This window comes from Petaurus breviceps, unplaced genomic scaffold (genome assembly GCF_028583685.1).
Source record: "Petaurus breviceps papuanus isolate PSGF00001 unplaced genomic scaffold, PetGlider_PUasm1.0 186, whole genome shotgun sequence".
In the NCBI taxonomy this organism is placed as follows: domain Eukaryota; kingdom Metazoa; phylum Chordata; class Mammalia; order Diprotodontia; family Petauridae; genus Petaurus; species Petaurus breviceps.
Window position 1 is genome coordinate 18,006,276 of NW_027185798.1, and position 24,364 is coordinate 18,030,639.

The window sequence follows — 24,364 nt, forward strand, 5'->3', positions numbered from 1 at the left end:
AACAGAAAAACACCTGAGACACACAATTGAGGATTAGGGGCGAGGGTGGGAGAACAGCTTTGTACCAGCACATACATACATACATATTTTTTAAAAATTAAGTGTTTGCATACACACACATACACATAAGGGAACCTAAAGATGGAGACCCTAAAGGAAATCTGTGGGCGGGGGAGGGAAGGATTTCAACAAAACCAACCAGCACCTTAATCATAGGATCACAGCTTTAGAGATGGAAGAGAACCCCTTATTTTATAGACGAGGAAACTGAGACCCAGAGAGGTTGAATGACTTGCTCAGGGTCGCATAGGTAGGAAGCATTTGAAGCCAGGTCCTTTGATCATGTCTGATAATATGTACAAACTTCCCATAATCCCCCACCTCTGAAAAGAGGGTAGGGAAGTATCTTTTCTCTGCTCTTCTCTAGGGCCAAGCTTGGTCATTAAAATTAAACTGTTCAGTTTTGTTTTATTCTTTCCATATACATTATTGTCGTGTGTGTGTGTGTGTGTATACACACCCCTATATACATGTGTTGATAGATAGATTTCCTGATTCTGCTTGCTTTGCCTTGTATCAGTTCATAGAAGTATTCCAGTGCTTTTCTGACTTGTTCATATTCATCGTTTTTCAATGGCGTGGTAATATTCCATAACATTCATGTACCACAAGTTTGTTTAGTCTTTCCTCAATCAGTGAGCAGAAACTTTGCTTCTAGTTCTTTAGTTGCTGTTGTTGCCATTGTTAACCAAGAGTTTCCTTTGTTTTCTTTTTTTTAATTATATTTTTTCAATCCTCAGAAATCTACCTTTTCACCTCTTGCCCTAATTGAGAATGAAAGAAATACAAAACTGTTACAAACATATATAATCAATGAAAACAAATTTTCGTGTTTTCCATGTCCAAAAAAAAAAATCTGTCTCACTGCAATCTTAATCATTTACCTCCCTTTTAGGAGGTAGGTAACGTGTTTTGTCATGGGTCCCCTGGAATTGTGGTTGGTCATTATGCTGATAAGAGTATAATGTTCTTTCGCAGTTGTTTTTTTTTTGTTTTGTTAACCATATTCTCATCATTGTATAAATTTTTCTTCACTTTGCATCAATTCACAGAAGTCTTCCAAGTTCTTTCTGAAACCATCCCCATCATCATTTCTAACAGCACAATAGAATTCCATCATAGTAATAGGCGGATTTTCCAGTTGATGGCCACCCCTTCTGATTCCCCTTCTTTCCCACCTCAAAAAAAGTTATAAATATTTTTATGCACTCTGAGTTAAAGTTTGTTTTGCATAGGACTAATCCCTACCCTCCTTCTAATTGCCCTTCTCTCATCTCCCCTTTCCCTTCTATTTCCCTAATGAGTAAAATGTATTTCTGTACCCAGATATCTGTGCGTGTGTGCGTGTGTGTAAGAGAGAGAATTCTTTCATCCTCTGAACAGGAGACAGTTTTCCTTAAGCTTCCTTTCCCTGCCCTCCTGATATATTCCTTTTCCCTTCTCTTTCTATTTTCTTAGGATCGTCACAACATAACTACTACATCTATGACCCTGATGATGATAGAATCATGAGAGGATACATGTATCATCTCCCTGTATAAGAATGTTAACAGTTTATCCTTGTTTTATCCTTTGTGATTGTTTGATCATATTTACCTTTTTATGCTTCTCTTGACTTCTATGTTTGAACTTCAAAGTTTCTATGCAGCTCTGGTCTTTTCATCAGGAATGCTTGGAAGTTCTCTCTTTTATCCATTCTATTTCATTCCATTTTTTCCCCTGTAGGATTAACCTCAGTTTTTCTGGGTAAGTTATTCTTGACTGTTAGCTCATATCCTTTGCCTTCTAGAATATCATATTCCAGACTTCATCATGGTAGCTGCTAAATCATGTGCGATCCTAACTCTGGTTACTCAGTGCTTGAATTCTTTCTTTCTGGCTGCTTGCAGAATTTTTCCTTTGACCTGAAAGCTCAGAATTCGGACTGTAATTTTCCTGGGAATTTTCATTTTAGAATTTCTTTCAGGAAGTGACTGGGGGATCCTATTTCTGTTTTGTCCTCTTGTTTAACATTTCTTGAAATAGATTAAGCTCTTTTTTTATCATAGTGTTCAGGTAGTCTGATGATTCTTAAATTTTTTCCTCCTTCATTTTTGCTACAAGATACCATACATTTCTTCTATTTTTTCAGTCTTTTGACTTTGTTTTAATATTTCTTATTGTCTCGTGAAGTCAGTGACTTTGGTCCATTCTAATCTTCAAAGAGTTTGTTGCTTGGAGAAGGTTTTGTACATCTTGCACCAAGCTGTTAATTGTTTCCAATTCCTTCTTCTATAACTCTTATTTTTTTCCTCTAGAACTCTCATTTAATTTATAAAGACATTTAAAACTTCTTTTTTAACCTCTTGTTTTAGCTCTTTCAGGAATTCTAGTTGAGTTTGTGCTGAGGTTGTATTTTTCTTTGAGACTTTTCCAATAGATGTTTTGTAGACTTTGTCTCCTCACCATAATAACTTTTTATGGTGGAATTCTTTTTTTTTTTTTTTTTGCTTCCTCATCCTTCCAGCCTTCTTCCTGACCCTGGACTTGATCTTAGGGCTGGGCTCCCTGCACTTCTGGAGGGAAACCTGGACTGGTCTTATTGCTGCTTTCTTAGGATGTCAAGTGCTATCTTATTCTAGGCAACTCAGACTGGTAACGTGCAAGTTTTCAGTGCTTCCAAAATGGTCTGGTCAAGGGCAGAGTCTAATTGCTGCTCCCCTGGTCTGAATTCTGCAGGTTCCTAACTTGGGTTTGGATTTGATCAGTTTTAGATACTGCTGAACTCATCACTCACAACTAACTAGAAAGCTGTGCTGATTCAGAGTGATAGAACCACAGGCTTCCTTTTGGCCTAGGAATCCCACCCTGGTTACTCCTCTGAAGGCTTCAGATGGGGCCAGAAGCTTGAACTTTGACCCTGGTGCACTCTGTTCCAAACCACACCACTGTTGCCTTTTCTGAAGTTATTCCTCTCTTGGTATATTGCTTGGGGTCTTCCCCTGCTCCTTACCCCAAGTCTCCTCCTAAGTGTGTCCTGAATCTGGGACCTGGAACTGAATCATGAACTACACAGGTGCCACTTGGCAGATGTTCCCCTTGTGGTTCTGGGACCATCTCCTGTCCCAGTGCACAATCTTTCCTACTCCCTGGTGCTCTCCCACATGCTCCTAGCCAGCCCTTATCTCTGTGGTCCACAGACTTCTCTCCTATTGCTAACCTGTGGCTGGAAAAACACCTCACTGGGGTTTTGCCTTGGATTCACCTGTTAGGATTTGACTGGGTGCATTTTCCAGGTCTGTTTGGAGGCATTTGAAGGGGAGGACTAGGCTGTACTGCTTCCTGCTGCTCTGCTATCCTGCCTCTACCTCCTCCAGGTCCTTTTTACCACAAAACATATTACTGTGGATATTTGGTTGTGTATAGGCCTTTCCATCTTAGACCTCCTTGAAGTATGGATTTGGCAGTAGGATTTCTGATATAAAGGGTATGGACATTTTGGTTACTTTGTAAGCTTTGTTCCAAGTTACTTGTTAGAATTGTTAGACCAATTCACAGTTTTTCCACATAGTATATTGGGGTTTTTTTTTATGGGGGGGGGGGTTTTTGGTTGGGTTTTTTTTTTTTTTATCTTTTTGAAGGGGGGAAGGCAGGGCAGTTGGGGTTAAGTGACTTGCCCAGGGTCACACTGCTAGTAAGTGTTAAGTGTCTGAGTTCGGATTTGAACTTGGGTCCTTCCTGACTCCAGAGCCAGGACTCTATTCACTGTGCCACCTAGCTGCCCCTACATAGTATATTGTTGTGCCTGTCTTTTTGAAATCCCAAGACATTAAATGTTCCCATCTTTTATCTCTTTTCCATTTTGCTTTATGTGAGGTGAACTCAAGAGTTGGTTTGAATACATTTGTCTTATTATGGAGATTTGAAGCCGTATTTCGTCTAGTTGCCCAGAGTTCCTCTTCTGCCCTTACAGCTCTTTGTTCATATCCTTTGACTATCATCCCCTGGGGAAGAGATCTTGGTCCTATGTATTTGTTAATGCCCTACGTATCTCGGTTGCCGGATCCTTCTCACGGATACTTGATGCAAAAGCTTTCCTGTTTCATATCATTGAAACGATTCCTTTGATCTTTTCCTACCTGAGTGGGTTGGGAGGTTTTTTTGGTGGTTCATAGACCCCAACCTTTAGGTCCTCTGGGTGCCAGCTTGCTGGCCCTTCCTAAGCTTAAGGAACTGGAGCGGAGCAACCTGGGATGAGACGAACCAACCAATACACTGCTGATAGTCTCCACAGTCACCTTGACTTCCTCACTATAAATGTTGGTGTGAGCATTTTACTGAGAAGATTGGCATGTGCATTTAGTCTTCAGCAACTTTTGCTCTTTGAATTTGTAATTTAAGAAGAGACACAGAGAAGGAAAAGGGTCCAGATTTTTAGGTTTTAGTGTGCAGTGTTGAAAAATGGGAAATACTCTGGTCAGCACTATCTACTTTTTCTCCACAGATGCCCAGGATTAGGCACTTGAATGACTGCTTTGCTTCCAACCTTGTTATATTCATTCATAGAATAAATACTAGACAAGGAGCATTTACTGTATTCAGAGCGCTATGAGGGTAACAAAGATTTAGGAGACGTGATTCCTGCCCTCAAAGAACATGCTAGGGAGACAAGTAGGAAACCCATGGAAAGCTAAATAGCATGAAACAGTATTTGATTATGTCCACAAATAGGAGATGTTCAGAATAAGCAGAGATCTCTCTGAGTTAAGAGTAGACAAAGACATCATAGGTGTGGTCTGGGCCTCATTGGATGGGCAAGTTTTGGACAGGCAAAGAGAAAGGGCATCCTCTGTTCAGGTTGAGACATAAACAGAGGCACAAGACGTGTTTGTGAGATGAGTAGACCAGCCTGGGGACAGCAAATGGTGAATGTTAGAATCAGTAAAAGATAATGGTGGAAAGGTCATTTTGGGCCATACTCTGAAGACCTTTAAAGGCCACTGTTGAGGAACTTTTATTCTTGGGCAGTAGGCTGTCATTAAGTGTTTTCAGCAGGAAAGTGACAGAGGAAGCAATGTCTTTAGTGAAGAGAATACTAGTCAGGAGACTGGGCCGGGTTCAAGCTGTAACTCTGTCACGCTGTGACTCCCTGTGTAATCTTAAATCAGTCACTTCCCTTTTAGGGACCCTGATTTCTCAACTGTGAGGAGAGGGGATTGAAGGAGATGTTCTCTAAAAGCCTGTGCACCTTGAGCATTCTCTGATTTGTAGTTCTTGAATGAAAGCAGTATTTAAGAAAAGTGAATTTGACAGTGAAATGCAGGATGAGCAAAAGACAGGAGGTTATTGCCCTGATTGTAGAATAAGGGGGTAAGGGACTGTGGTATAGTTTTAGAGAAGTGGAGAAGAAAAGACTTTGTTACTTGTTCCAATGGTTTCTGGCAATGTACAATCCACATAGTTCTTGGATGATTTTGGAACACTGTTTTATCCTTACTCTTATTCTCCAATTTCTGGAGTTCAGTGTGTTTGAGTACTGGAGTAACATGGCGTTTGACTACAGACCAGCATAGACACCTGTAAATATCCCTACTTAAGGCAATCAAGAAACTAGGGGATAAAGACCCAGGCCCTAACAGCACAAGTGCCACTGCAGCCTCAAGCCCCCAGGCTCAGTTGGCTACCCAAACCATTCCTATTCTTACTCTGTGTTTTGCTCACTATCACATATAGACTGGTATATCCATGATGTACCAGCCCTATGCACTTTTCTGTCTCCTATAAATAATGTGGTAGAAGGATGAATATAGTCAGTGTGGGATACATTTTGCTTCAGCCCCTGCATGAATAAGGTGTGTGCCTGCCCTCTCTTCTGCTTCTGGGCCTTGTCATAACCCATCCTCTCTACTATCGACAAGACTGAGAAACATTGGAAAGGAAACCTTGGCATAGGACATGGCTATTTGTTATGATAGGGAAAAGAGGAAGTCAGAGATTGCCAAGGGTACTAGCTTCTCAGGTTTTTCTTGATATCAGTGGATATGAGACTGTTTCTAACTGATGATACTAGAATGGAAAATTTTTTCTAAAGCAGGAAGAAATAGTGTTTCTGCTTTGTTTATTAGCCAGTGTGAGCATTTTTCCTACTGTACTGCTTGGCTACCAATGAACTTCTTTCCATGATTCTTCAGGCCCATTGCTCCCTCACATTTGGTCATTTTTTTCCTGCGTTGTTTGTTATAGCCCATGGGGGTACAAGCAAGCCTACTCTGAGCTCAATGTGCAGAATTGAGTTATCTCCTTTAACCTTTTTGTTTCACCTGATGAATCTTTGAACTCATGACACAGTTATGGTTAAATACATATAGGCATTGGGCAGCTATCCACCTTACAGAGGCAAGGGATAATATAACTGTGACCTATTTTAAAAGATTACGAGAAAATCCACATCCTTTGGAAAGCCTTCTCCTGGCCTGTGGTGTTTTAAATTGCCACAGTTCCCTTGTTCCTTCACCTTGATATCCTTTACCACTCCCATTCCTCAAAAGTTACAATGTCTTGTTTAATAAACATTTTTAGTGTATATACTTTTTAAAAAAATAATGAAAGCTCTTCTGTTTACTCCTTCCAGATATTGAGTTAATTTTTTTTTTTTTAGAATTTCTATTATCTCTTTGCTTAGGACAGGTCTTTTGAGCTGAATTGATCGTAGGATAGTAGATTTAGAGCAAAGCAGTGACCATAGAGGCTATCTAGTACAATCCTCTCATTTTTAGATGAGCAAAGTGAGGCCCAGGGAAGTTAAGTGATTTGCTAAAGGTTACATAGGAGGTAAGCATCAGAGTTGGGATTTGATCTTTGATCCTGTGACTTCAAAGCCCATGTTCTTTCTCCTATACCTGAGAGTCTATGAGAGATGTTGCTATCACTGATCTTAGCTGATTGAGATTTTTTCAAACTAAATGCATGAAATCAGGTGATATCTAGTCTACCTGACTCTTTCTTTTAATTTACCTGCTCAAAGTCTCTACCTCCTGCTTATCAGGGACTTTATAAATCAATCATACTTATATTTAATTGTTGCTGCCTACTGAGCAAGGTTTCCCAACTCTTCTGTAATCTTCGATATTGTCTTCATTTTTATGGAAATCTTGGTTTCTCACTAGGAGCTTGGGACCCTTGGAGAAGAAATGAGAATTTTAGAGTCTACATACTAAGGCACATACAGGAACTATGTTGTTATATCTGTACAACTCAGTTCAGAAATAAAGAAAAACCTGAATAATTAGATGTTAATTGCTCATGGTTGGGTCATGCCACTATAATAAAAATGATAATACTATCTAAGATAACTCACTTATTTAGTGAGTTATCACTAAATAACTGCCAAACTACCAAAAGATTATTTTGTAGAATTATAAAAAATATATATAACAGAAATAATCTAGAAGAGCCAGAGGTCAAACATCTCAAGGAAAATTATGAATAAAAGTGGAATGGAAGTTGGCCTACTAATTCCAAATCTCAGACTAAACTACAAAGCAGTGATTATCAAAACTATTTAACAGTGGTTAAACATAGAGAAGTTGATTAGTGAAACAAACTAAATCAATACTATACAGAAGCAAATAAACATAAAAGTATAATATTCAGTAAACCTGAAGACCCCACCAACTGGGGCAGGGCCTCACTTTTTGACAAAAACTTCTGGGAAAATTGGAAAACATTCTGGAAGAAATTAGGGTTAGAACAACATCACCTACTGTATACCAGATAAGTTCCAAATGAATGCATGAATTAGATACCAAGAGAGGAATGTTTATCACGGGTATATAGGATATGGGTAATGGAAGAGTCCATGACCAAAAAAAGGATAGGTAGGATTTCAGAAGATAAAATAGATAATTTTGATTACATAAAATTGAAAAACTTGAAAAAACAACAAAATTAGTTAAAATTAGACTTCAGTGGACTGATGAAGAAATGTGCTTTCTACCTCAGACAGAGAAGTGATAGACTTGGGAAAGAGTTAGATCCATATTTTTTTAACGTGGCAAATATCTACATTTGTTTTGTTTGGGTAATCTTAATTTTTATAAGAATTATATTTCTTTACTGGGGTCGTGGAAGAGGAGAGCTTGTGAGGGAAGATGAGAACATGTGATATGAAAGAAGGGAAAGGGGACGGAGTCAAGATGGTGGAGTAGAAGCAGGACCTCCATGCAGCTCCGGCTTCCACCTTCCCCAATTCATGTAAAATGGGACTCCGAACAAACTTTGGAGCTGCAGAACCCACAAAATGACACAGAGAAGCTAACCTCCCGCTGAGGACAGCCCGGCAGGCCGGCAGGAATCGGCCAGCACAGCACTCTGGGAACTGAGCCCAGGCCCGCGTGAGCCAGAGGTTTTAGCCCCAGGCCAGGCCTGACCAGTCCCCGGCTGGAGGGACTCCAGATCACCAGCAGCTGTGGCCGTCTCCATAATTCTCAACATATAGATGCAGAGGACAAAGTGAGAGGTCGGTGCAGCCTGGACTTTGGGACCCAGTAAGTGGGAGTGAGTCAGCTTGCTGAGGAGCCACAGCTGTGCAGCTGCAGCCACATGGCAGCTTCAGCCCCTGGCCTGCAGAGTGTAGGGGGACCAAGCAGCCAGTCTGAGGGGTAATTGCTCTTGCTTTAACCTGCTTGGATCTGGATTGCAGTCTAAGGTAGAGGTCCTGGGGTGTGTGTCCAGCTTGCCAGAGCATGTGGAGGCTTCAAAAAGGGCATCCAACTAATACCTCCGGCAGCTGAGAAAACCCCAGCATTTGCTACGAAGTTCCCCTGCCTGGTAGCAGAGTCCTACTGTGGCAAAAAGCCCAAAAGTCAAGTAATTGAGTGGCAACATGACAAGGCAAAGGAAACAAAGCAAACAGAAGATTCCAACATTAGACTCCTATTTGGGAAACAAAAAGGATCAAAGCATGGAACAGGAGGAAGACAGTGAAGTCAGAACTCCTGCACCAAAGCTTCAAAGGAAAATACGAGCTGGTTATAGGCCATAGAGGACCTTAAGAAGCAGATAAGAGAAGTGGAAGAAAAATTGGGAAGAGAAATGAGAACGATGCAAGAAAATTACGAAATGAGAGTCAACAGCCTGACTGAGGAAAATCATACCTTAAAAAATAGACTAACCCAAATGGCAAAAGAGGCTCAAAAAGGCAATGAGGAGAAGAATGCCTCGAAAAGCTGAATTTGCCAGATGGAAAAAGAATCTCAAAAGCTCAGTGAGGAGAATCATTGCTTCAAAATTAGATTGGAGCAAATGGAAGCTAGTGACTTTATGAGAAATCAAGATGCTGTTAAACAGATCCAAACAATTGAAAGAATAGAAGGCAATGTGAAATATCTCATGGGAAAAACCACTGACCTGGAAAATAGATCCAGGAGAGATAATTTAAAAATTATTGGACTACCTGAAAGCCAAGATCAAAGAAAGAACCTAGAAATGATCCTCCAAGAAATTCTCAAGGAAAACTGCCCTGATGTTTTAGAACCAGAGGGCAAAATAGAGGTTGAAAGAATCCACCGGTCACCTCCTGAAAAAGATCCCAAAAAGAAAACTCCTAGGAATATTATAGCCAGGTTCCAAAATTCCCAGATCAAGGAGAGAATATTACAAGCAGCCAGGAAGAAACAATTTTAATATTGTAGAAACACAATCAGGATAACCCAGGATCTGGCAGCTTCTACACTGAGGGATCGAAGGACTTGGAATATGATATTCCGGAGGTCAAAGGAGCTGTGATGAAAACCAAGAATCACCTACCCAGCAAAACTGAGTATCATGTTCCAGGGAAAATATGGTCATTCAGTGGAATAGAGGACTTTCAAGCATTCTTGCTGAAAAAACCAGAGTTGAATAGAAAATTTGACATCCAGATACAAGAAGCAAGAGAAGCATGAGAAGGTAAACAGGGAAAAGAAATCATAAGGAACTTATCAAAGTTGAACTATTAACATTCCTACATGGAAAAACAATAATTGTAACTGATGAAGCTTTTCTCAGTATGAAAATAGTTGAAGGGAATAGAAATATATATATATATATAAGGGTATATGGGCATATGAATACATATGTGAATGTGTGTATATGTGTTTACAGGTATACATAGATAGAGGGCACAGGACCAGTTTAACAGGAGGGGATGATACTTAAAAGGTGAAATTAAGAGGTGAGAGAGGAATATAATGAGAGGAGATGGGGAGAGACAGAATGGGGTAAACTGTCTCATATAGAAGAGACAAGGGAAAATGGTTACAATGGAGGGGAAGAATAGGAAGTCAAAAGGGAATGAGTCAACCTTATTCTCATTGAATTTGGCTTGGGGAGGGAATGAAATACACACTAAATAGGGTATCTCACCCTACAGGAGAATAGGGGGGAAGGGGATGAGAGGGGGGATGATGGAAGGGAGGGCAGGCTGGCGGGGAGGGAAGTTGGAAGCACCCACTTTTTGGGGGGGGTGGTTAACAAGCTTACTTTAATCAGTCAGACATATATCAGTTACCTTGTTCAGGAGAAAAGGTCAGCACCCCGAACTTCAAAGTATACAGGCAGAATTATCAAGACAGAAACAGATCAAGTAGACAGATTTCCAAACTGTCCAACCATTACATCCATACCCAGTCAACATCTGGGTTTCCACATCTGGGTTTTTCAAAGCCGGGGGGGCGGGGCGCCCTGGACAACGGCTTCCCAGAATACAGATCAAATCACAGAACACTTCTCAAAGTGAGCCCCCAAAACAAAGCCTCACATCAGGGCTTATATAGCCTTCTCCTGGCTCAGAGAATGTAACAACCTTATTGACCCACTGGCCAATCAAAAAGTATCTACTGAAAAACAAGCCTCCCACCCCAGGCTTCAGGTGCACTTTAGCCTAGGGGCAGGGAAGATCTTTCAAATTTGCATTCCCATTACATTCGGCCCCAAGATCTTTCATGCCCATAGCATAGACAATTTACTTTTGAATTAGCACTAAACATCTCTTAGGTCACATTTTCAAGGTACAGAACTAAAGTTACCAAGGTGGCCACTGGGCCTTAAACAGACACAAAGTACATAGCATTATCACTTCAGTTCAAAACAAGAGTTCAAATAAAGTTGGGGGGGGGGGGAGTGTCATTCCCCTCACACAGCTCCAACCCCTGCCTCCAAGCACAGAGAGAGAGGGGGCTGGGCAACAAAACCAACAAGGTGGGGTCCCTGGGGATCCAAGGCACTTTATCCCACCCACCATAGTCACAAGTCCATTCTCCCCCAGGGTCCCAAACTGTGGGATGCAGCCAGGAAACACATTCAGTGCCCCTGCTTTGCTGCTTAGTTCTTATCTTTTCCTGTGGCTGAATTCCGAACTCCTGGGCTCCTTCTCCTCCTGCAGGCGGCAGCCGCTCCTGGCTTCTGCCCAGGTCCCGATGCAGGCAGCTCACCATTCCTGCTCTCAGCTCAGCAAAGTCCGCATGCAGGCCATTCTTCTCTCCTGCTCCACAGCTCCACAGAATCACAGCTACCACAACTGGGAAACAAACAATTATCCCAGTCCCCATACTTTCCTTTTACTCTGCAGATCCTGTTCATGATGCCATTTTGTAGCGGTAAGCACCCCAGTGTCCTCAGGGTTTGCCTCCAATACAGGTTCTTGGATCTGCTTTGTTAAAGGAAAGCAACTCAAAATGGGTTAACAAGCTTACTTTAATCAGTCAGACATATATCGTTTACCTTGTTCAGGAGAAAAGGTCAGCACCCCGAACTTCAAAGTATACAGGCAGAATTATCAAGACAGAAACAGATCAAGTAGACAGATTTCCAAACTGTCCAACCATTACATCCATACCCAGTCAACATCTGGGTTTCCACATCTGGGTTTTTCAAAGCCGGGGGACTCTCAACAACGGCTTCCCAGAATACAGATCAAATCACAGAACACTTCTCAAAGTGAGCCCCCCTAAGCACCCACTTTTGAAAAGGTACAGGATCAAAGTAGAGAATAGAACAAGTGGGAGGTGGGATGTGAGATAGGAGGGAGGTAATATAGTCATTCTTTTACTATATATCTACTATGTTAATGTTTTGTATTAATTATACATATACAACCTATACTGAACTGCTTATCTTCCCAGTAAGGGTGAGTGACAAGGGAGGAAGGCAATGAATCTGGAATTCAAAGTTTTAAAATCAAATGTTTAAAAAAAAACATATATATATATGTATGTATGCTATTATTAATACTATTTTGCATGTAATTAGGAAAGAAGATATACAGGCACTGGGGCATAGAGATCCTCCATGCCCTACTGGAAAAGTTGAAGGGGGTATGGGAGAGAGCAGATTGGAGGAGGGGAGATCCTGTGGGATTGCTATTTTGGGGTGATGAGTAGGGGAAAAACAGGGAGAAAATTTGTAACTCAAAATCTGCCAGAAATTAATGGTGTAAATCAGAAGTTAATAAAGCATTTGAAAAATGAAAAAAATAAAATCAAATGTTTAAAAAATATGTGTGTATGTATATATGTATATATACATACACATATTTATATATATACATATATATATATATACTGTTAAAAAAAAAAAAAGGAAAGTAAGTCATAGAAACTTTGTTTAAAATGCACATTAGACCTGAAGGAAGTTCAAAGGGAAATATAAACCATCAGGAAAGCTTTGCAAGTAGCATATTGAATTTATTTACTTTTTTAAAAAGCAAGCTATATGTGATAGAGATTTAAATTTTTACATGGAATCATTTATTTCTGTTCTAAAAATATGGAAATGGTCTTTTTTATGTTCATTAAATTAAGAATAAAGCTCCTAATTAAAGAGGAAGTGGCATAATTGAGGGAGGAAGTCATTGTAGCAGGTTTTACTGATACAGGTCTGATATTTATTTATTTAAAGTATATAATATAATATATATTAAATATTATATATAATAATATTTATATATTTAAGGAACTGATTCAGAGATATGTAAATAAAAACCCATCCCCCATTGATAAATGGGCAAAAGATACTGAAGTTCTTAAGGGAAGAAATCCATGCTATCAGTAGTCATATGAAAAGTGTTTCCAATCACTAATAATTAGAGAAATACAATCTAAAGAAACCCTGAGATTTTACCTTTTCCCCATCAGATTGGCTAATATGACAAAAAAGAAAAATGACAATTGTTGGAGGGGCTGAGGAAAAACAGGCACACTAAGTACAACGTTGGTGGAGTTGCAAATTGGTCTAGCCATTATGAAAAGTATTTTGGAATTTTACTCAAACGCTAAACTAATACATATTCTTTGCTCTTTCAATTTCCCTACTAGGCCTAGACTTCCAGAAAATTAAAGATAGAGGTAAAGCTTCCATATGAACAAAAATATGGCAGCTTTTTTTGTAATGGCAAATAACTGAAAACTTCATATCATCATATCAAATCATCAGTCGGGGAATGGATGAACAAATTTTGGAATGTGTCTGTAGTGAAATATTAGTCTGCCTTGAGAAATGATGAAAAGTATTGTGTTAGCAAACCTGCAGAACTTCAATGAACTGATACAGAATGAAATGAGCAGAACTTTGAGAATAACTTAGACATTATCAAAATTATAAAGAAAAACTATGAATTCTCATCAATACAATAACCAACCACTATTTGCCAACCAGTGGCAAAACATCTGCCTCCTCCTTCCCTCAAGGTGCAGAAGGAGATGTACTTTCAACTGTAACCTTTGGTTAAGTGGGTATATTTGATACAAATGCTTCCTTTTCAGTTGAGGAAAGAAGGGAGGGATTAATAGGGTGACCATGATGGGGGTTGGGTCAGACATTTTCAAAATGCACAAAAACAGACAGACAAAAGTCAGGAGGAAAGAGAAAAGAACATGTTGCATTTGTTGTGTACTAAGAGAAGCAACTTATAGATGGTACAGACGTATGGCTGTATACATAATCAGTCCTTTTTTCTATTCCATTCTGTATGTGGACATGCTCATCTATTTAAGTTAGGAATCTTTCATTTTAAAAAATGAGAAAGGATGGAAGAACAAAACAGGAAATGAGAGATTGCGCATAAGAGAAACATGTCTAGATTTAATTACCTGCTCCCCCTTTCTCCAAGTTATTGAATATTGTTCTCTAGATCCCAGAATATTCTAGGTTCAGATGCCTGAATGCTTCATCTGAAAGCCCTCTACTATCTTTTCTGCAATAACATCTTATAGTTTCTAGAGCATACTCTTTTGCGAAGCTAAATGAGGACTTGGGTACCTCTTCTTAGTGTGCCCAGAATGAAGATGGTCATGGCAGAATTACCTCTGAGGTAAAATGATGAAGATTGCTTGCCCTGGACTTAAGTAGTGTGTTTTGGTATGAGGTCCTTTGGGGAAAAAGAGGTCCTTGGATGGAAATGTGAACGTCAGAAGGGTCACATATAATCTGACTCCAATCCTACCCCTGCTCTTTTCACACATGCTCTAGAGTGCCTGGGGTGCTTATTTTAAACCTATTTCACCCACTTATAAAAAAAGTGGGAGGGGTCACAGAGTCTTATTTGCTCTGGGGCATGATCCCTTCTTCCCCAAACCCCTGCAGAATGGTCCCAAATTATGGGGCCCTTAGATTTGTCCCCAAAATACAACATATGGAATGAAAATTGTATGGGCTTGATGGAGCACAAAGATGACTTGTCATGTAAAGTTTTTGTGATATCCTGTCATTATGATTGGAATATGAGAATATAGACGTTGATCTGCCTGGGAATTGGTTTTAACTGCCTCTGTCCCACTAACTCTGGGGTGCCCAGACATAATCATTCAAACTTCACTAATAGCAAATGCTGACCAGGCAGAAGATCCTGGTGAGTGTTTTGATGTTTTTCCCCCAAACACATGCAAAACAACCTCTTAATTCCAGAGTGGTAACACAGTAAAAAACGTGGTTTGCATATGTGCAGCAGAAAACTTTGCTACAGGCTGGAATTGTGCAATGAGGGGAGGTTGAGCAACTCAACGCCTCAGCCTAAGCCTTCCATGTTGGGCTCGTTGGGGTATCAGGTCTTGCACAATGAGGGAGCTCCAGAGCAGCCGGCACAGGGACTTTACTTTTTCTTTCAGGATTGTGCCTTTAGAGCTCACTTTGCTTCTTCACTATACTCTCTCTTCTTTTTCTTTCTCTTTTCCTTTTGCATTTTTGTTCTCAAATGGAGAAAGACAGTGTCCAGACCTAGTCATTCGTGGCCTGGCAACTCTCAGAGGTGCAGGTTCTTCTAAGATGGGGGGAGGTGGTTTAAGGGCTTTTTCATCCAGCTTTGTTTTGTTTTTGCAGAGGAGGTACGCCCGTGTGTATAGAGTGATCAGTCTGCATTCCCTGAGTCCTGGGTCCTAATCGGCAAACTTATTAATGTGTGGGTTTTGTTTCCATATGTTTGGGTTGGGTTTTTGTTTGGGGTTTTTTTTTTTTTTTTTTTAGTTTTCTTATGTTTTTATATTTAATGGTAACTAAGATGGTTGTGGGGATCAGTTGTTGTCAACCTAAAAAACTGTGAAAGACTGCTGGCTAAGAGCATAGACAGCAGGCTGAGCCATACTGTGCTGAAACTGACGCTTCTCTCCAAGAAAATTAGATTCCGTTGAATCGACTGGGTTTTGCTCAGAAAGTCACTGAAGTGATACATGCCCCACTAGCATCTAGCCATCCCCTTCCTTGCACTGCCCCTGGTTGGGTCTGGGCACCAGAGAAGCAAAAGTTAAGTGTATGGATTTCATGGCTCTATGTGTGAGTGTTTGTGGGGCAGGGAAGCTTCTAATGGAAAACATTTGTGTCTTTCTGAAAACAGAGTGAGGCCTGGTTATAGTCTGTCTGCTCTGTCTGTCAGTCTGTTCCCGACCAGCACTAGTCATTGTTCTCCTGGGAGTCTCAGGCGTATTGTGGTTTCTTCTGCTCTTGCCAGAGTTTTTGTGTCACGGGTGGCCCCGTGCTCAGTATGGAATCAAGTTGTAAGGATGGTGACTAGTAGCTATGAAGGCTCCCAAGTCAACAGAATGGCTTTTGAGACTCTGGAGCAGAGAGGAGGGAGGGAGAAGGTTTCTAGGCTAGCCTTTGGGAGCGACGTGTTTCGACACATAAGGATGCTTAAGTCTCTCCTTTTCTTGCTAACACAGCACAAACCAGGAGTTCAGAGGCTAGAAACAAAGACTTGGTGCTTCATTCAGCTTGTCATTTAATTTCTCACTGTTCTGGGAGAGTTCTACCTTGATTCCCCAGCTCTTAGCTGACGGGCTTATGTCTATTGGCTCCTGCTTCTTGGGGCTATTGGGGTTCCTCTCCTGTAGGGCAATGTCACATCATCTCTGAGGCTCCTGGAACTTGAGCCTCTTTCTTTCCCTTCAACCCTCTAAAATTTTCATTTGTTCATCTTTTTTAGAAATAACCAACAGCCAGAGTCAAGGTAATAGCCAAGAGTTTTCTGGGTCCCCGAGAAGGCACAGCACCAATGTGGTTTTCACATTTTCAGGTTTTTGGCTGGTGAATAAGATGGAGGAGAAATGCTCCTTCCCCTGATAACCATCCATTCAGATGCAGGGTCAGGATCGAGTGGATTGAAACCAGACGGTGGATGATTAATACTTTTGCTTATAGGGCTGGACACCACAGCTTCCTCCATTTAAATGAAAAGACCCTTTCTCTATATATGTACATGTGCATGCATCTGTCCCCTTGGAAGGTGCAGGTTTTCGCAGGGGGGCTACGGTGCTAGCCTTTTTTTTTCTTTTAAACCCTTTGGGAGCTTCCTCATAAAAAGGCATCGGTGCACCCCAGTGATATTTCCAGGAGGACTTTGCTGTGGAGTTGAGATGTTTGTATGTAAACCTGAAATGGGAGAGGGAATTTGTTCATTCTACTAAACTGGCTGCTAGCACAGTGCCTGATGCACTTACTAAATGTTCGTTGCCTTGACAACTCACCAAGTCCTAGCTCTAATGTATGGCAGACTGCCTCTCCTCTGGCCTGCCCCCAGGCCATCCTCTGGACCAGTTCCCTAGGCTGGACCCTGGACCTTGGGGAGCAAAGGGGAAACTTCACTTGGCCTAATTGTAAAGGGTGTCACTTTTTCTTTCAAAGAGTGAGGTTTTTTGAAGGTTACTGAATTATCATTGAAAGGAGCAATGCTTAAAAGTGTGCATTATTATGAGTTCAGGAGGTTGTGTGCCTGGAGCTCCTTTAGTAACTCTCAGACAGCGACCGTGCTAGGGCCAAAGGCTGCTATAATAAGTTCCCCAGCCTCCCATCTCCTCTGTGTTTCTCTGGTATGGACCTCTTCATTTACTGTCTGAGTGTGAGCTCTCTCAGGGCAGGGGCCGTATGAGGGGGGGGGGTCGAATTTTTTTGTTTGTTTGTTTTGGTTTGTTTGGTTTTTTTTTGCTTTTTGGAGAAGGGAAAGCAGGGCAGTTGGAGTTAAGTGACTTGCCCAAGGTCACACGGCTAGTAAGTATTAAGTGTCTGAGGCCACATTTGAACTCAGGTCCTCCTGACTCCAGAATGCTGGCATTCTATTTACTGCGCCACCTAGCTGCCCCAAGGGGCCATGTTTTTTGGCCATTCTTTGTATCTCCAGTTCTTAGCACAGTCCCTGTGTCTGGCAAGTGTTAAGGAAGTGTTTCTTGATCAGAGTCATGACCTTCCCTGGCTTTCACATACAGTTTATAGAAAATGGTCAGCCTTGGCCTTTACCTTCATTCAGCAATAGCCTGTGTTTCCTTTTTCCTCAGCTCAGACCTGAGTCTCGGTTTGATCTCTTGGCGACCAGGTTAAAACCAGACAGGTCTGGTCTCTGATCTCCACCCTTCTTCGCTGAAGCAGTGTTACCTGTGATTGCCCCAAGCTCTTTTCTCCCCGATACCCGAGCCCTCCCTCCAGGGCCTCCATACTGCAGACACTAACCCCTAAGCAACAGCCTTGAGAACAAGGAGCAGCATGTAGAAATGCTGAGAACTGGTCGGGTCGGGTCGGGTAGTCTTAGTGGACCCCAGACAGGAGGTTTCTAGCTGAGTCAGCAGAAAGTTTGGGGTTCACTCTGGTCAAAGCTGTTCATCTCTTTTAAAAAAAAAATTCTTTTTTGGGGGCAAATGGAAGAAGAAACAGTACACATAGGGCTGTTTGAACTGTTCTCCCTCCTCTTTCCCTTAGCAATCTATTCTATGTATTCTGCTCCCCTTTTTGTGGGCATTTTGACTTTTGCCCTCCCTAGGAACTCCTAGAGCCTGATTCTCCAGTGGGATGTCTAGGGAGACAAAAAAGACTTCCTACCTTAACTTTAATTCACATACAAAAAGGATTTTGAAAAGTAATCAATCCAAACCCCCAAAGTAGTAGAGGCCAAGAAGTTACCCTCTTTGAAGAGTTCCTTTCATCTCTGGCTGGATTGCTCTCCAAACAAGCATTGGCAGAGCCCAGCAAGAGCCCCGTCACACAGGGCCCCTGGCATGAGAAGCAGCTTGGCAGCCCCACCCCCACGCCCCTGGCTATGGAATTCAAAAATGTTTGGCTCTCAGGACATGAATTAAAATGTGCGTGTAATATTTATTTATTAAATGGCCCCTTTCATGTTATATGGAATTCCTTCCTCAAGGTGGCCTGGTTAAAGCATGTAAAGGAATATGCATCCTGTCCCATTGGGAAATTGGTTTGTGGAGCCTTGTCATTTTTAAACTACTAAGCCTATTTGAAATTTATTTTCCTTGAGCTCCTTGTGCATTGCTTTTCTAGACACAGCAATGTTTCTCTGGCATCACTGGTTTGCTTATGATGGAAGGAAGGACCACTTGGGGTCTGGAGATCTCTCCATCTCTCTTGGCTTATGCAGGGAGATCCAGTACTCTTGACTTCTGACTGCAGTAAGGTTGATGTGTTTAGAGAGGACTTTCTGACCTTCCACTTCATACCAGTTTTTTCAGTGACCTTAATGAAATAAAACCACATCTTGGGCATTAAAGTTCCTTTTTTTGTTGTTCATAAAGATACAACTAACTCAGCCCAACATTCTCACTTTACCAAGAGCAAGTAAATCCAGTGGAAGATAAAGCTGTAACATGGAATAATAGTTCAGTCCTTAAAAACAGAAGGAGGGGGGTTGAAGAAAAGTTCTGCAATAAATCTGCAAGTGTGGAATCTGGGGGAAATGATCCCATCTGGAAAACTCTAGCAGTGGTGCCATGGCTGCTTTGAGGAGCAGCACAGATCTCAGTGAAGAGAAAACCCTGCAGTCTTGGAAGATGACAAGCTCTGTAATTGATGTCCATTTCAGCTGGTGCGGTGCCAGCTTTCCTTGGCCCTTATCCAGCGTTCCTGTAATTTGGGAGCCAGGTGTGAAGCATTTCTGTTCTGTCTTGTTCCCCAGCACTTACAGAAGCCTCACGGATCTCACTGGAGGCAGCGGGAGCCCTGTAGGAAACAGATGTACAGGTAGAGGTGGAAGGAAGTGTCACACACAGCTGGGTTGAGGATATTAAAAAAAATCCTCTCCCTATTCTCCAGTGAGGTCTGGGTTTGGGGGTGATGGTAAAGGCATTTCCCAACATGAGGTGTGACTCCAAAGTACTCTAAGGAGACTAGTTTTCCTATGTGACTTGTGCATTCAGCCTCATTGCCTTATAGTTAAACCTCAGGTTGTCAAGTGGCCCCTCTCACATTGCCCTTGTCTGCCACTGAGCAGAGGGAAGGCAACTGTAGAGTGTCTCCGTAGGGCAGAGTGTAATGGAAGAGTGGAGTAGGGTGGAAAGAACAATGGATTCATGAGGGGAGAAACTGGGTTTGAATCTTGGCTCTGCTTTTTATGGCCTCAATGACCCGAGACAAGCCACTTACCTGTTCTAGGCCTTCGTTTCCTCATGGCTAAAATAAATGGGTTGGACTGGGTGAATTCTAAGGCCCCTTCTAGTCCTGTCATCTTAGGTAGCCAGTGGCTCAGGGCATTTTTCATTGCTGCCAAGGATATCTCTGCCACATTTGGGACCATACATCTGAGGTGTTGACTTTGACCAGTCATTACTGCATTGTTTCTCCATAGACTGGAGGCTCACAGCTCTCTGCTTCTTACTACCTTTGTGACTTTGTGACTAGGTTACTTCCACTCTTGAGGCCTCACTTTCCTCCTCTATAAAATAAGGAGCTTGGACTTGGTTATGGTCTCTAAAGTCCCCTTCAGCTCTCAATCCTATAGCACCCTAATGATTCAGTGATCAGCTGCCACCATCCAGGAAGGAAACCCTTGAGTGCCTTTGCTGGACGAGCATAAACTAGAGATTCCTGGTGCAGAGAAGAGCATCAGTGCCCACTTGTCTGCCCCTCTTTGTCAAACACCAAATGATATATGATATGATTGATACGTCTGATATGATATGATGCTATGTTATAATCTTACATTATAGGCCTCCCGTGACTCTTTTCCCCATAAAGAGGTTCCAGAACTAAATGAGCTATACTGTTAGTCTTCTGAAGTTTTACTCTTTTCAACCCAGGGCTATAGACATTGCTTTGCCACTGATTCAGTATGTGACCAAGGGCAAAACTTCATCCACTCAGAGCTAGGAATCTTTTCCTGTCAGCTCTGTATCCTGGAGGGCATATCCTGTCATCTGACAAATACAGGAACCTCTTGTCATCCTGCCTATCAAAGTCTGAACCCCCTGAAGACAAAACTGGGGGAAATCCCCTTACCCTGTGAACCAGGCCCTGGTGCCAAAGGCTGCTACCCCTCAGCACCCTTGCCCCCTTGGCTTTGCTAACTTAGTGCTGACAGGGGTGATCATGCAACTGTTGGTGAGGTGACGGCTTACTGACTTCTTAGACTCCTAGTGTGGTGAGCAAGGGCCAAGGGATGGCCCTCTTTATCTTCTTCAGGGCATCAAACCCAGCTGGCTGCAGAAGCCCCTGTGCCAAATAGTTCAAGAAATCAGGGGAAGGGAAAAGGGGATAAGACTGAATGTTCTTCTCTATTGAAAGGGTTGTTCTCTGAGGCAACATTTGCTTATGATTTGCAGAAATCAAATAAATGTGAAAGTGCTCTTCCCCAGACTGGCAGAGGAGGGTGCTGTGCTCTGCTGAGCCTTTCTGCTGCTGCTGGGGCCTTACTCCTGGAATGCCCTGGATGCCCATGGCCTCCTACCTGTAGGTTTACTGTGGTCACCTCCTAGCAGCTGATGGTATCTTGACATTTTCTTGGAATTGAATATCTCAAGCGCTTCTCATTTGTCTATCATCTTGGACCCTAATCCCAGCTCTCTTACTTGACTTTGCCACTGATTCCTGACAAGTCATGCCACCTCTCTGAGGTCCAGTTTACCCATGTATTGAGGTGGGATTGCCCTTCATTGGGAAGGATGACAAATGTGGACCAGGGTTTGAACTGTGATTTTGAGAAAGTCACATAAAATGTCTAGGCCTCAGTTTCCACATCTGTAAAATGAAGGGCCTGGACTAGATGGTCTCCAAAGTCCCTTGAAGCTCCGGGAGTCTGAGAAGCTATGATCTCCACAGTTCAGAGAATCCCTGGACCATAAACTACTATATGTGAAATGTAGGCGACCAAGCTTTGACAAGTCTAAGAGCTGTGTATATAATATAATAAGATCATGTTTTCATTAGGTTGGGCCATTGATGCAGCTGTTCCAGAAAATGCTCCTGAAATTTATAGGGAGCACCCAAAGCATGCTGACAGATTATCCTTCCATTTGAAGGGAAGACTTTCTCCTTCAGTGAGAGTAAGGGGACCCAGAGGGAGAGAGTGGAAGGGCCTGACTCCCTTCTCAGCTGTGTTCCCAGTACTGATACCATCTCCCTTGACTTCCGGAAAGCTGGCCAGTCCTAGAGTCTCATCTCTTCAGCAACCTGTATGGAGTAAAAAGGCAGGTGAACTGGCCACACTGAGATTCTCCTTGTCCTCCCACAAGTACTTCTGTGCCACGATGTTCCCAGATGTCAGCTGTGGGTCAGCACAGTGCCACATGTGTACCAGTTCTTCAGAAGTGGCTGAGGTGAGGTGCCCAGTGTACCCAGGTCTCTGGCGCCATTGACTGCCGGAAGCAGCACATCGATGTGAGATTTTATTAGCTTTCAGTTAAGTCCCCTTTCTAGAGCAAAGGAAAAGAAACGTGAGAATAAGGGCCTGTAGTTCATGTAAACACACGCTATTCATTGGAAGAGGCTTTAGGCATCATCCATGTCATTAAGTGAAGGAAGAATTAGGTGATTGCTGGGCAGGCAGAGAGCATGCTGGACCAGTATCTGGGCCCTTTCCTCAGATTGTACCCCTGGAGCTCTCCAGTTACTGGGCCTGTCCCATGCCTGAGCTCCAAATGGGCCGACAGAGATGGCTTTTCCTTCCCATGACTGCTGAGCCTGACCTGTGGGCCGTGCATTTCCTGTTGGGAGGGCGGGGGGGTTGCAGATTGGCAGGAGTCTCTCTCTCCCAAGTGCAGGCTGTAGGTTTGTTTATGGGGTTGCAGAAGAAGCCTATGTTTGTGATGTCCCCTGAGTGCTCAGTGGCTGCACTGCCCCCAGCACATGTGTACTGTCATCATATACAGAACTGGTCACAAGGTGCTTGACCTGGAAAATTCAGGCTCTCTGACTGAAGGAATCGCCCAGCTTTCTCATTGCCTTCTGAGTTGTGTGACTTTGGTTATGATAAGGGAGTACATCTCTAGAGACCCGTAAAGATCATTTTGCCCTGCTGTTCTCCTTCCTGTGCTCTGTTCTCACTAGCCTCACCTCTACTTGGGGTCTGATTCAGATAAGGCCCCTCTGATTCTTTAGGACATAGGAGTCCTTATCTCAAGGATGATAAGTTAAAGAGACAGAGTTTTAGAGCTAGAAAAAGAACCGGTGTTTTATCTACCCAGGGCCAGAGAAGTTAGATGACTTCTCCAGAATCCGCAGAGCTAATTAGGGACAAGATTCAACCCCAGCCCAGGTCCCCTTCTTCATCCCATTTCCCCCCCCCCATTCCTCCATGAGGGCTTCCCCAGGAACCTCGGTAAGCCTGGCTTGGCTGTTGCCCAGAGGGGAGGACTGGAGTGAGCTCCCTCCCCTGCCCCTCACAGCCCAGGCCATGGTTGGGCTATTGGGTCTCCATGACCACACTACACATGGAGGAAACCTCGCCTTTTAGGGCTTACCAGCTTCACCTTTGTTTCCCCTTTTTAAAAATGTGAATGTGCTTTTGGCTTCTTCGACTTGAAACTGAGGAGAGGAGCTGGCTTGTTTGTGCTGCTGGCTCTGGGCCAGATGTCATAACTTCAGGCAGTGCCACGCTGCACATCTCCAGCAGTTTGAAATGGAGAGACAGAGGGAGAGATAAGATCAGCAGCTTTAGGTGATGGCATTGTTTCAAATAAACCATGCATGACCCAAAGCCTCCACTTCAAGTGGGGAATGAAATTGCTTCATCCTTTGACAACTTGCTCCATGAAAGAAATTTATCTTCACTTAATTGCTTTAGATCCCAAGAGGCTACATACAGTAATTTCTAGGAGATAATTATATCAAATTAAAAAAATATGTGACTCTGTGAATGTGAATATTTGACTGAAATGGACGGGGGGCATGGGGGGAGAGAAGAGAAGTTCAGGGACCTCACTAGACCTGCTTGTCAGTTTCTGACTCCGTTCTTAAGACTCCCCCCTGGTCCTCAGCCTCTGTCCAAGCCTGATGATCCAGATCAGACACTTCCAGGGCTCAGCTCAGGCTGTGACTTCGACAAGATAGAGGTGGTGACTCATCTCACCCCTTCATGAAACTGGAAAACATTCTGTTCCCATGCCCTCCGTGGGTTAGACTCGATGGGGAGACATGGCCTGCTTTACTTCCATCCGTGCATCTCCATTCAATCACACTGGGCACAGTCACCCAGCCACTGGACATTGCTGCCTTTCAAAGGCAGCTCAGAACCAGCAAACTTGTGAGTTTTTAGAATGGCTATTTAATTGTTGAGTATAAACTTCCTGTAGATGGGACAGGATCCTGGGGCATGAGTGTGTTTGATTTCCAGTTTTCATTTCCCTTGACTCCATATTAAAGTGGTTTGAAGCTTCCAGTGTGTCCTAGCCTAACCCTTACCTACCTTTAACCCCCGTTTTTCTTTCATTTCTTGAATTCCTATTTAAACACCTTCTAAACATGTTGTCACCATAGTGGTACAGCAATTCCTGTAAAGGACTGGAAATAACCAGTTCTTCGGTGTCATATTCCTAACCCTTCTCTTCACCTCTTTCGGTAATGTTATGAGGAGCGGCTAGGTGGC

The 24,364-nt window shown here is 42.6% G+C and overlaps 1 protein-coding gene across 6 annotated transcripts in view; it reads left to right on the forward strand.

Moving 5' to 3' along the window:
• The window catches only part of SMG6 (SMG6 nonsense mediated mRNA decay factor), a 175,102-nt gene that overhangs the window by 100,220 nt on the left and 50,518 nt on the right, over positions 1 to 24,364 (forward strand). Inside the window, exon 1 of one of the 6 annotated variants that reach the window (XM_069089644.1) lies at positions 14,015 to 24,022. The exons of the other annotated variants lie outside the window; for them this stretch is intronic. Coding sequence (XP_068945745.1) covers positions 23,855 to 24,022 — 168 coding nt within the window. The 5' untranslated portion in view covers positions 14,015 to 23,854. Of the gene's footprint in view, positions 1 to 14,014; positions 24,023 to 24,364 lie in introns of those variants that run through there. 6 annotated transcript variants of the gene reach the window in all.